At 42.5% G+C, this 13,178-nt stretch overlaps 1 protein-coding gene across 1 annotated transcript in view; it reads right to left on the minus strand.

Moving 5' to 3' along the window:
- LOC123425004 (actin cytoskeleton-regulatory complex protein PAN1-like) overlaps positions 1–12,947 on the minus strand; it is a 30,400-nt gene extending 17,453 nt beyond the window's left edge. The window contains exons 1-3 of the mRNA XM_045108678.1: positions 12,720–12,947; positions 12,370–12,600; positions 11,915–12,076 (exon numbers count right to left, since the gene is read on the minus strand). Coding sequence (XP_044964613.1) covers positions 11,915–12,076; positions 12,370–12,600; positions 12,720–12,947 — 621 coding nt within the window. The remainder of the gene's footprint in view (positions 1–11,914; positions 12,077–12,369; positions 12,601–12,719) is intronic.
- Between the last annotated feature and the right edge of the window lie 231 nt (positions 12,948–13,178).

Raw genomic sequence — 13,178 nt, forward strand, 5'->3', positions numbered from 1 at the left:
TCATCTGCGCATCATGCTGTTCCTTTGCTATCCTGGCGTTTTCCTCGGGGGTACGATCATAAGGTCTGATAGGAAGATTAGCATGAGGTACCTTTGGGAGGGGCGACAGTTTGCGCTTTGGGGAGCTCCGTCGCTTAGAAATCATCGACGGAACGTTCTTCCTGGCACGCTTCCGCTTAGTATCATGTGCGGGCGGTGGCGGAGACGGATGACCCAAGTCCGGCGGCGGTGATCCAGATGGACTCGTGTTGTGCTGGCCGACGTCATGTGGAGGGCTTGGAGGTAATGGAGGTGTAGGTGACCTGCGATGACTCGGAGGCGGTGTTGTCCTTGGGGCCGAGCCTGGAAGCTTGATGTAGTTCTTGTCCCATAGGATGACTCCACCCAGTACTTCTCCGAGTGTCCTCTCATCTTCGGGTCCAGCTATGTCGAGCTCCATATCATTAAACCCCGTCATGATTTCATCCACCCCGACTTTAGCAAAACCAGCTAGAATCTCACGGTCATGCCAGCGTGCATCAGGGCCAGAAGGTAAAGCTTGTCTGACGGCCACCTTCATGGATATGTTCTTGAATTTCTGATGGAGTTCACATGATGTTGACTCCTTGATTCCATCCACGGGGTAGCCGGGACCGCCCTCTATCATTCTTCGTGCATCGTCGGGCGGGGCCTCAGATTCAGCCACGCTGCTTTTCCGCTTAGATGGGGCGCCGGTAATATCAAGTGCAGGATCTTCCTGGCGCGGTACTCCTCTAAGCTCATCAATCTGCTTATGTTGCTCGTTAATCCTGGCAAGCAACTGATTGAACTTGTCATTCTCCTCATCCTGCTGCCGCTTCTTTGCTCTCTCTCGGCTTCTGTAAGTGTCTTGGTCTCTGGCAAACCCAAGCCACCACGGGTAAGAAGGACCGAAGCCTCGCGTTCGTCCTCCATGTTCGTCATTGCCGAGGACCAGTGTGAGCAAATCTTTATCTCTATCTGCAGTGAACTTTCTTTTTCCCTCCTTAATTTCTTTCACTATCGTTTTCCAATTCTCCCTGGGTATCCTAAGACCGTCATTGCAGATGAGGTCCCCTGTTGTTTCGTCGTACGACCCACCATGCGCAAGGAGCCAATTTCTTGCTCTCAATTCACACTCATCACGGAGTGGTTCAGGTACGATGCCTTTATCTATCAGATCTTGCTCTTTCTTATCCCACTTTGGGATGGCAGTCTCATAGCCCCCTGGCCCCAGCTTGTGGTGATATTTCTTCTTGTCGGCATTTATCTTGTTCTTTTCTGATAATGCCTGGGCATCTTCTGACTCCTTGTACTCTTGAAATGCCTTCCAGTGATTCGCCTGCTTGGCTAGATACCCCTCGAATACTGGCACTTTCTTTGTCTTCAGATAGTTTTTCCATAGCTTCTTCTTCCAGCTACGGAACAGTTCGGCCATCTTCTTCAGAGTCCACTTCTTGACTTTGGCCCTCAATTTGTCTGCGGCGTCTTCATTCTCACATTCTGGCAGGTTGAAATGTGACATGAGATCATTCAAAAGATTATCTTTGTACCTTTCGTCGACATAGTCACTATCGGCTGCCCCTTTGCGCGTGTTCCACTCCCGAACGCTGATCGGGACGTGATCCCTAACGAGAACTCCGCATTGCTTCTTGAATGTGTCAGCAGCATTCTTAGGAAGCTTGGGTTCGCCCGTAGGAAATATCACCTCAAAGGTGTAATGCGTCCGTGCATCCAACTTTCTAGTCGGGCCTCGTTTCGTAGTTTTGCTCGATGTGGAGGCCTAAGAGGGAGAAACATTCGGCAAATGAATGTATATGTATGCAATATAGAGCTATCTCCAACATTTTTCACATATTACAAGTGATTGTCGAACTTCATATGTATACCTCGCTGGACTTTATTATTTCTTCACCGGCTTCTCCATCAGTGGAGCTATCACCTTCTCCGTCATTGGATCTATCTCCTGCCCCATCGGCTTCATCTTCGTGTCGCTCGACCTCCATTCCAACGTCCTGGTTTAGATATGACGACGGAGATTCAGCTGGTTCAACGTCGGGGCCATCTTTGATTATATCTTCGAGAAGTTCTTCCTCTTCGAGGTTCCTGATATGTGGATCCATAGTTCTGCAAAAAACGGATTCTCTTAACCTTTGTACCAAAAAAGAATTATTCTATCAGGAACTTCGTTCCAAAACAACTTAAGTTTCGGGTCGTGGCTCCACCCGAGACTCCTAGATTTCTGCATAGTATTCAAAGTAGGAGTACTTTTCTAATTTGAGCATTCAATAAGCAAAACCAAATCGTAAAATAAAGTAGTATTCAAATTAGCATGCATTCAATTATAAGCTAATACATCATCACTTTTGTCCGTACATCGTCGAATATTATCACTAATACTCCTCGAATACTATCATACATATAGCATCACTGATACATCTAGAACCATAGCGCCCGACGGGTATCGGCGCGGGCGGTGGACACCCAAAGAGAAGGAACCATCACAGGATCATAGCTCCAGTGAGATCCCCGAAGAACCTGCCAGGTATGCTCGAACCTGCCCTCCAACGCAACCATGTAGCGACGGACGTGCTCATCCTCCTCGCTGACACGGTGACGTACCACCTCCGCGGTGTCCGGAAGCCTCGGCACCCTCACTAGCCCACGCGACCGCCACCAAACAAGGATCGAGTCAACGACGGGCTGGCTCCTCACCAACCTACGTCCCCTGAAAGGTAGCACCTCCCAATACCAGTCGGGCGGAGCCCAGTCCCGTACAGGGCCCCTCTGATCAAGCAGGTGTCCTCCGCCGAGTCGACGACGAGGATGCGGGATAGGCATCGTAAAATGAACTAAAAAAATAAACTAGTTCTATTAATTTTCTTGCAAAAAATAAACTATTAACACTTAAGCATATACAATAGCAAAATTAAACTATTAACACTTAAGTACAATAGCAAAATTAAGCAATAATCTAAGAAACACTATTAACACTTAAGCATATACACTATACAATAGCAAAATTAAATGACAAAAAAAAATATTTCTTCTTCTTGTAACCATAAACTAATTTTTCCGCTTCTTCTATTTCTCCTCTTCTTCTACTTCTTCTACTTCTACTTCTCCTCTTCTTGTAGTACTTATCCTCTTCTCTTCTTCTACTTCTCCTCTCCTCCTCTTCTAATTTTTTCTCTTCTTCTACTTCTCCTCTTCTTCTATTTTTCCTCTTCTTCTCCTCTCCTCCTCTTCTTATTCTCCTTTTTCTTCTTTTCTTCTCCTCCTCTTCTTATTTTCATTTTTTCTAATCTTATTTTCTTATTTTTTTTCATATTTGTTCTTCTTGTAACCCTAACCTAATTCTAAATATTACTAACCCTAATAATCTAGCACAAACCTAATAACAATAGGAATTAAATGACAAAAAAATCTTTTTCTTTTTCTTCTTTTCTTCTCCTTTTTCTTCCTTTCTTCTCCTTTTTCTTCTTCTCTTCTCCTTTTTCTTCTTTTCTTCTATTGGCCGGAGTGTTGGGGAGGAGGGGGCGGGGGGCTTACCGGCCGGAGGTGTCGACGGCGCGGCGCGCGGCGAGGAGGGCGGCGCGCGGCGAGGAGGACGACGGCGACGGCGACGAGGACGGCAGGCGGCGGCGAGCAGGACGGCGGGCAGCCTGACGGCGTCGTCAAGTTCGTCGCTGTGCCGCGCCGGGCAGGAGAACTAGAGGAAGAAGATGAGAAATGGACAATTTGGGTTGGAATTTTTCGAAGTCCCGCATATATAGGTGGATCTTTAGTCCCGGTGCGTGGCTCGAACCGGGACTAAAGACCCCCTTTAGTCTCGGGTGGAGCCACGACCCGGGACTAATGTCCCTTTTTCGGCAGACCAGAAGGCGGGAAAGCAGGGGCCTTTAGTCCCGGCGCGGCGCTCCAACCGGGACTAAAGGGGGTCTGTAGTCCCGGGGCGTGGCTCCACCCGGGACTAAAACCCCTCCTCGGCTGTATGATAAGTTTAGTCCCACCTCGCCCAGCGAGGGGGACTAACACTTGTTTATAAGCCCCGTCACAGCTTCTCCATCGAGCTCCTCTCTAAAGCAGGTTTACGGGCCTAAACTCACTGAAAATTGAAACTATATTAGAAATTATAGGAAAAATTCAATCTAAATTCAAATGAGAATTTAGATTGAATTTTCTCTATGATTTCGAATATAGTTTCAGTTTTTTCTATATTTTCATAATTAATAATTTTGACTATCCAAACTATTATCTATTTTGTTATTTTCAATTTTCAATTATGTTTATTAAAAATTCTTTTTGCATATTTGAGAATTTGACAAAACTATGATAATGAAAAGTGTTTCAAATTGAATAAATAATGCAAAACTATTTTTTATTTTCATAATTAATAATTTTGACTATCCAAACTATTGTCTATTTTGTTATTTTCAATTAAAAACTATGTTTATTAAAAATTCTTTTTGCATATTTGAGAATTTGACAAAACTATGATAATGAAAAGTGTTTCATATTGAATAAATAATGCAAAACTATTTTTTATTTTCATAATTAATAATTTTGACTATCCAAACTATTATCTATTTTTTGAGCTAGTTGACCCTGAAACTGAAAAACACTACAAATGAACTCTGAAAATGTTGAAAGTTGGCATGCTATCATCATTTCACCCACATAGCATGTGTTAAAAAGTTGAGAGGGCTACGACAAAAACTGGATGCAGTTCGTGTACAAAACGGACAATCTCTCTTGAAGTAGCAACGTTTCGAACGAGAACTCATCTCTTAGAAAGGGATTTCATTTTTTTAACTTATTTGAATTCCATACTTTTTGTGTGTTCAAAATGCACCATTCTAAGGCACATCACAAAATTTCAACAATTTCTGACTTCATTTGGTATTCTTGGTGCATTTACTTATTTTTTTGAGCTAGTTGACCCTGAAATTGAAAAGCACTACAAATGAACTCTGAAAATGTTGAAAGTTGGCATGCTATCATCATTTCACCCACATAGCATGTGTTAAAAAGTTGAGAGGGCTACGACAAAAACTGGATGCAGTTCGTGTACAAAACGGACAATCTCTCTCGAAGTAGCAGGGTTCCGAACGAGAACTCATCTCTTACAAAGGGATTTCATTTTTTTGAACTTATTTGAACTCCATACTTTTTGTGTGTTCAAAATGCACCATTCTAAGGCACATCACAAAATTTCAACAATTTCTGACTTCATTTGGTATTCTTCGTGCATTTACTTATTTTTTGAGCTAGTTGACCCTGAAATTGAAAAGCACTACAAATGAACTCTGAAAATGTTGAAAGTTGGCATGCTATCATCATTTCACCCACATAGCATGTGTTAAAAAGTTGAGAGGGCTACGACAAAAACTGGATGCAGTTCATGTACAAAACGGACAATCTCTCTCGAAGTAGGAGCGTTTCGAACGAGAACTCATCTCTTACAAAGGGATTTCATTTTTTTGAACTTATTTGAACTCTATACTTTTTGTGTGCTCAAAATGCACCATTCTAAGGCACATCACAAAATTTCAACAATTTCTGACTTCATTTGGTATTCTTCGTGCATTTACTTATTTTTTTGAGCTAGTTGACCCAGAAATTGAAAAGCACTACAAATGAACTCTGAAAATGTTGAAAGTTGGCATGCTATCATCATTTCACCCACATAGCATGTGTTAAAAAGTTGAGAGGGCTAGGACAAAAATTGGATGGAGTTCGTGTACAAAACGGACAATCTCTCTTGAAGTAGCAGCGTTTCGAACGAGAACTCATCTCTTACAAAGGGATTTCATTTTTTTGAACTTATTTGAAGTCCATACTTTTTGTGTGTTCAAAATGCACCATTCAAAGGCACATCACAAAATGGACAATCTCTCTCGAAGTAGAAGCGACCCCCACAATAAGAGACGACATTCTTCTTCTCTCATATATGGTGGACACTAGCTCACCTGATTTTTCAACCGTCGATGATGGTCGTTACTCCTACTTCCCCTAGTGCATAACCAATATCTAGCACAAGGAGAAGAAGGAGAAGCGACCCCCACAACAAAAGTGGTTCCGCGGCACGCCACGTGGTTCCGCTGCACGCCACGTGGGACTAATGGTCTTTCATTTTTAAATGACTGTTTTAATCAAAAACAGATCTGTTACAAAAGGGATTTCATTTTTTGAACTTATTTGAACTGAAAACTTTTTGTATATATATGTGGTCGAAATGCATGATACCATGAAGTTAGAAAGGGCTAAACCATTCAAAAGTAGCAAATGAAGTTAGAAAGGGCTAAACCATTCAAATTTGGAAACTATAATGGCACAAACAGAAACTAGACATATATAAATTGGTCCAAGCAGTACATGATACTAGTCCAAACAGTACATAATAATAGCTACCATAGATATATATACAAGTGTTCGACGTTGAGAACACTACTCGTCTGAATCGTCTGAATCAGAATGTCCACCTTCCTCGAGGTGACGCTGGCCATAGTTGACGACTCGAATCTTGCGGTACAACTCATATGAAGCGTATGCATCTTTTGCTGCATACTCTTGATAGGATCAAGTGGGCCCTTCTCCCAAAGTTTGTGCCGAAACTTTGGGAAACTGGTCTTCATATCACCATATCCCTCGTCGATCAAGGCAACTGCCATATGAGCCATCGAAGTCCTGTCATGTCGAAGCCTGAATACCGTTTGGAGATCAACGAGGCAACCAGCTGGTATCTCAATACCGAAGTTGTGCCTCATCTTCAGCTTGTCGTTCCTTATGTCAACGGAAGCAAAAGTGATGCCGCTGCGAAGGAAGTCCATGAGTTCTGGACAATCCTTGTCACTCCTACAATAGAAACAAATTAAAATGGAACAACTGTTACATACTGCTGCAATAAGGAAACATGTTTCACTACAAATAAAGAGTAAATTATCTTTAGCATTCAAATAGAACATATGCAATGGAACCTAGAGAGATCACTATAGCTATCCAATGGAACCTGGAGAGATCACTAGCTATATGCAATTTTCATGACTATGACATATCATATTGCTATCCAATGGAACCTAGAGAGATCACTAGCTATATTCAATTTTCATAACCTTGGATCAAAGAACACCGCATAAAATTGTATCACTACAACTATGATTTCAATGGAACATATTGAACCAATCAGATTTTTCAGATTGTGGAACACTATTCCAATCAGATTGTGTTCCCTTCAACTAATCAAAATTGTTTCACTACAACTATTTGAAGCGAACCAACTATGATTCCAATGGAACATATTAAACACTAGTTGATTCTAATACGATTTTTCAGATTATGGAACACTATTCCAATCAAATTGTGTTCCCCTTCAACTAATCAAAATTGTTTCACTACAACTATTTGAAGGGAACCAACTATGATTCCAATGGAACATATTAAACACTAGTTGATTCTAATACGATTTTTCAGATTATGGAACACTATTCCAATTAGATTGTGTTCCCCTTCAACTAATCAAAATTGTTTCACTACAACTATTTGAAGGGAACCAACTATGATTGAAACAAATAAACTTACAATGTCATTATCTTGGATCAAAGAAAGCCTCAAAACTTACCTCGCCCATTGGAAGATCAAGACATGGCGTGCGAAGCATAGTTGGATGACGGCAACACCGCGTTGATCGGCCGTGTACTCCAGATCAAGCCCCAAGAACTTCTCATGATCCACTGCGTTGTCAAACCATTTTTCCTTCAACTGTTGAAGAAAAAACGGCACCTCCCTGCTCAGGTTCGTGTACACGACATCGAGCTTGGTCGTGCCATGTGCGAGCACCTCATGAAAGCTAGTTGGCATGGTGGAAGAAGAGAAGGGAAGAAGAGAGGAGAAGAACAGAGAGGGAGAGCGAGAGAGAAGAAGAAACAGAGAAATGGCGACTGTACGCTTCGGTTCGTGCTTTTCATCGTCCGAAACGACGCGGGATGCAAACCGTTCGGGTCTTTAGTCCCGGGTTGAGCCACCAACCGGGACTAAAGAGGTATACCAACGGTTGCCACCACTACGGCAGGCCACGTGTTAGTCCTTTAGTCCCGGTTGAGCCACCAACCGGGACTAAAGGGGGATACGAACGGTTGCCACCACCACTGCCCGCCGCGTAGCCCTTTAGTCCCGGTTTGGGACACGAACCGGGACTAAAGGCTCCTTATGGGCCGGGACTAAAGCCTCGAGGGAGGCATTGAGAATTGGGGCGACGTGACCGGGCCTTTAGTCCCGGCCCAGAGGCAGGCCGGGACTAAATGGTCCCGGCCAAAGGCCCGTTTTCCACTAGTGTGCATATCTAAATGGTCTTATAAGTACTTCCTCCGTAAACTAATATAAGAATGTTTAGACCACAAAATAGTATTTAAACGGTCTTATATTAACTTAAGAGGGAGTACATTTCCCTTTTAGTTTCCCAATGCTGAAAACTTCTCAAAGATGTAAAACATCCAAGCATTTGTTGGCACATGGGCAAATAATTTATTAGGAACTCTTTGGATTAAGCTTGCCCTAAGGTAAATTTCAATGAACATATTTTTTAGCTATACCAACTCTACTCTCACCATTAATTTAAACATATAATGGTAATATTGTGATGTAAATATCGAGTGATTGCTTGATTCACACAGGAAAATTTTCAATTTCTACTACGCCATAATGTCCCATGTGCCGTGGAAGACAGCATCTGCACATGATTACAAATTGTTATGCATGGTTGTTGCACTGTGTGGAATCAAATACATCATTCATTTTATTTAAGAGCACAGCGCTGAAGTAAACACATTATATTCAATATAAAGGTCGAAGTGGACACATACACAACTTGTCTTATCTTATTTATGACAAAGACAAGACATGGTCTGGTACTTTGTCGAAATAGCCTGCAAGCCGATGCTGTAGCAATGTAAGTGAAACCAGATAACAAATCGATTTGTTAGGATTAGGAAACATCAGGGATCGGTTTCATACTTGAGTAGATTGACCGCCATGGCATCAGGCTAATAGGTCTGGAGACGAACATATCCATAGGCCAGTCCGCCACCGGATCGGTTAGTGGCGACAATGACGGACCACATGAATATTGTGCTGACCATCCTCAACAAGAGCAAGCAGATACTAGGCTTTGGTGCAATGTCTGTTTGGTATTTGGCCTGGACATTCGACACCCCTTCATCAAGGGTATACGAGTAGTAACATGTGTTGTCAAGCTGTTGGTTTCAGACTTACTGATTTATTACTTTGTAAGATCTTGATGAAAAATTAATAAAATAACAGCATAAATCTCCCATATGCATACCTAAACGGTCTTATAAGTACTTCCTTTATAAACTAATATATAAGAATGTTTATATCACAAAATAGTGATTAAAACGGTCTTATATTAGTTTACAGAGGGAGTACATCTCCCTTTTAGTTTCCCAATGCTGGAAACTTCTCCAATATGTAAAACATCCAAGCATTTGTTGGCACATGGGCAAATAATTTATTAGGAACTCTTTGGATTAAGCTTGCCCTAAGGTAAATTTTAATAAACATATTTTGTAGCTATACCGACTCTACTCACACCATAAATTTATACATATAGTGGTAATATTGTGATGTAAATGTCGAGTGATTGCTTGATTCACACAGGAAAATTTTCAATTTCTACTACGCCATAATGACCCGTGTGCCGTGGAAGACAGCATCCGCACATGGTTACAAATTGTTATGCATGGTTGTTGCACTGTGTTGAATCAAATACATCATTCATTTTATTTAAGAGCACAGCCCTGAAGTGAACACATTTTATTCAATATAAAGATCGAAGTGGACACATACACAACTTGTCTTATCTTATTTAAGAGGAAGACAAGACATGGTCTGGTACTTTGTCGAAATTGCCTGCAAGCCGATGCTGTAGCAATGTCACTGAAACCAGATAACAAATCGATTTGTTGGGATTAGGAAACATCAGGAATTGGTTTCATACTTGAGTAGATTGACCGCCATGGCATCAGGCTAATAGGTCTGGAGACGAACATATCCATAGGCCAGTCCGCCACCGGATCGGTTAGTGGCGACAATGACGGACCACATGAATATTGTGCTGACCATCCTCAACAAGAGCAAGCAGATACTAGGCTTTGGTGCAATGTCTGTTTGGTATTTGGCCTGGACATTCGACACCCCTTCATCAAGGGTATACGAGTAGTAACATGTGTTGTCAAGCTGTTGGTTTCAGACTTACTGATTTATTACTTTGTAAGATCTTGATGAAAAATTAATAAAATAACAGCATAAATCTCCCATATGCATACCTAAACGGTCTTATAAGTACTTCCTTTATAAACTAATATATAAGAATGTTTATATCACAAAATAGTGATTAAAACGGTCTTATATTAGTTTACAGAGGGAGTACATCTCCCTTTTAGTTTCCCAATGCTGGAAACTTCTCCAATATGTAAAACATCCAAGCATTTGTTGGCACATGGGCAAATAATTTATTAGGAACTCTTTGGATTAAGCTTGCCCTAAGGTAAATTTTAATAAACATATTTTGTAGCTATACCGACTCTACTCACACCATAAATTTATACATATAGTGGTAATATTGTGATGTAAATGTCGAGTGATTGCTTGATTCACACAGGAAAATTTTCAATTTCTACTACGCCATAATGACCCGTGTGCCGTGGAAGACAGCATCCGCACATGGTTACAAATTGTTATGCATGGTTGTTGCACTGTGTTGAATCAAATACATCATTCATTTTATTTAAGAGCACAGCCCTGAAGTGAACACATTTTATTCAATATAAAGATCGAAGTGGACACATACACAACTTGTCTTATCTTATTTAAGAGGAAGACAAGACATGGTCTGGTACTTTGTCGAAATTGCCTGCAAGCCGATGCTGTAGCAATGTCACTGAAACCAGATAACAAATCGATTTGTTGGGATTAGGAAACATCAGGAATTGGTTTCATACTTGAGTAGATTGACCGCCATGGCATCAGGCTAATAGGTCTGGAGACGAACATATCCATACGCCAGTCCGCCACCGGATCGCGCGGTTAGTGGCGACAATGACGGACCACATGAATACTGTGCTGACCATCCTCAACAACAAGCAGTGGTGCCTGGCCAATACGCCACCGGATCGGTTAGCGGCAACAACGAAGGACCCACGCGTGCTGATGGATGAGGGGGAGACCACACAGAACGAGCAGTGGCATACCTGTAGCTTGGGTACGGGTACAATGGATAGGAACACTCGATTATACGTAAGCTCACTTCTGTTGGCCTTAGCCAGTTAACGTGGACTCCCTTTCTTTTGGCAATACCACTAGGGCAAGAATTAGAAACCTGGATATGATTTAGTGAACATAGAGTATTGCATGCCGCATGACACCGAGTACTTCGTGTAATTTGTGTGTACTGATCGTCGCATGTATGTAATTTTTGATAAATGAATTACATTAATATCGCGAAGAAACCAATTACACCAAGGCTACGAAATGTTTCGAGACATTACGGATGCACACAACCTAAAAACAAATACAAAAACAAAAATATTCCACTACATTGATCAATTCCTTTTAGCTGCAGAACAAACCGCGGTACAGATTCTCCAAAAACGATGCCTGATAGATCTTAGGTTTTTCACACTGGAGAAAATCATCGCTCTAAAAATCATTGGCTTCAACATGGCCACTGCCAGGCACAACCAACTAAGATCAAACATTGGGTTTTCCACCCCGAAAAACAAGACTATGTACTCCTCCTATGTTGCCGCTCCCACTTGCCGATCAGTACTACAAGTAACGAATCACCAAGCAAAGACCTCGTCGCCTCAAAGACTTAGTCCTCCATTACCGGGCCTCATACCTCGGCCACGGCGACCTTCTCCGTCACCTTCTTGAGCATGGAAATCGAAATACCGACATGTCCCTTAACGTCAACAAGCAACGAACTTCGTGTCACGCCCTCCTGTGAAGCAACATGGCTGAAATAGGGGCTCCCACGCTCGAATCCCTCCAATCCAGCAATCTAAAAGCACCAATCACCCAATGAAGATCTCCGACGAACTCTTTCGGAATTAGTCAACGGCCAGATTAAAGAAAGCCGACATCAAGCATAACACGATCTTCGTGCTAGAAGAACCCAAGGAATGCCTCCAATATACAAGCAGAACCAGCAGGCCCCATGCTGTCGGTCATAATAGCAGATGATAAGGCAACCACAGTGCCGCCTGCGTAGACGCGCCACTCGCCTCGGCCTCACCACTCCGGTTCGGGCCAGGCCACGGCTATCCGTACTAGAAGTGGGATGAAGAGATCTACCACGACCAGATGATGAACCAAACCGGAGGAGCAGTAGTCTGCTACCATCATGCCCGGGTTGCTGCCCCGGGCTTCCTCATGTTGCGGGACTGGCCCAGGAGCAATGGGACTTGAATTAGGAACCAAATTTGCATTATGAGTGTTGCCCGATAACTGAGCAAACATCGTGTCCTTGTTACCCATGCCAGCAACAAACACACAAGGTTTTGGAAGTTTCAAAGTAGGGCACTTCTTGAGCGGATGCAAAGAGTTATCACAAATGTAGCAATAATGTTGTACCGTGCAGTTTTGGGTAGCATATGCGTGTCCACCTCACATTTCCAACATCGCGTCTTGACCTTCTTTACAACCTGAACTTGAAGTGCCGCCTGCTTAGCCTCCTCCTGAGTCGGCTGTACCTGCAATGTCGTGCCGGTGGGCTGCGCTGACTCTGCCACGGCCAGGATTGCTTGCCCTGCACCTCCCTTCTGCAACTTAACCTGCCCACCCTCTGTTGGCGCCTTGTTCTTCTTGTTCTTCTTCTTTCTCTCACCCGTTTGTTTCAGATAGATGGTTGAATTCTGGTTTTTTTCTCTCATCCGTTTGTTTCAGATAGATGGACTTTACTATCTTGAGTTATGCCTTACTCGTGTGCACTTCATCCTTTTTCCTAAATGGTGTTTTTAACTGCTGTCTTTTATGCCGATTTGCACATTTGATCATGCTTGTGTGTGTTACACCTTCAGGCAAATAGCTTTCCAGGAAGTCATGGTACTAAATTCTCTCGACAAGCTACGCCAGTGAGCACATGACCATGTGTACTCAAGATA

Source organism: Hordeum vulgare, chromosome 2H (genome assembly GCF_904849725.1).
Source record: "Hordeum vulgare subsp. vulgare chromosome 2H, MorexV3_pseudomolecules_assembly, whole genome shotgun sequence".
Classification (NCBI taxonomy): Eukaryota; Viridiplantae; Streptophyta; class Magnoliopsida; order Poales; family Poaceae; genus Hordeum; species Hordeum vulgare.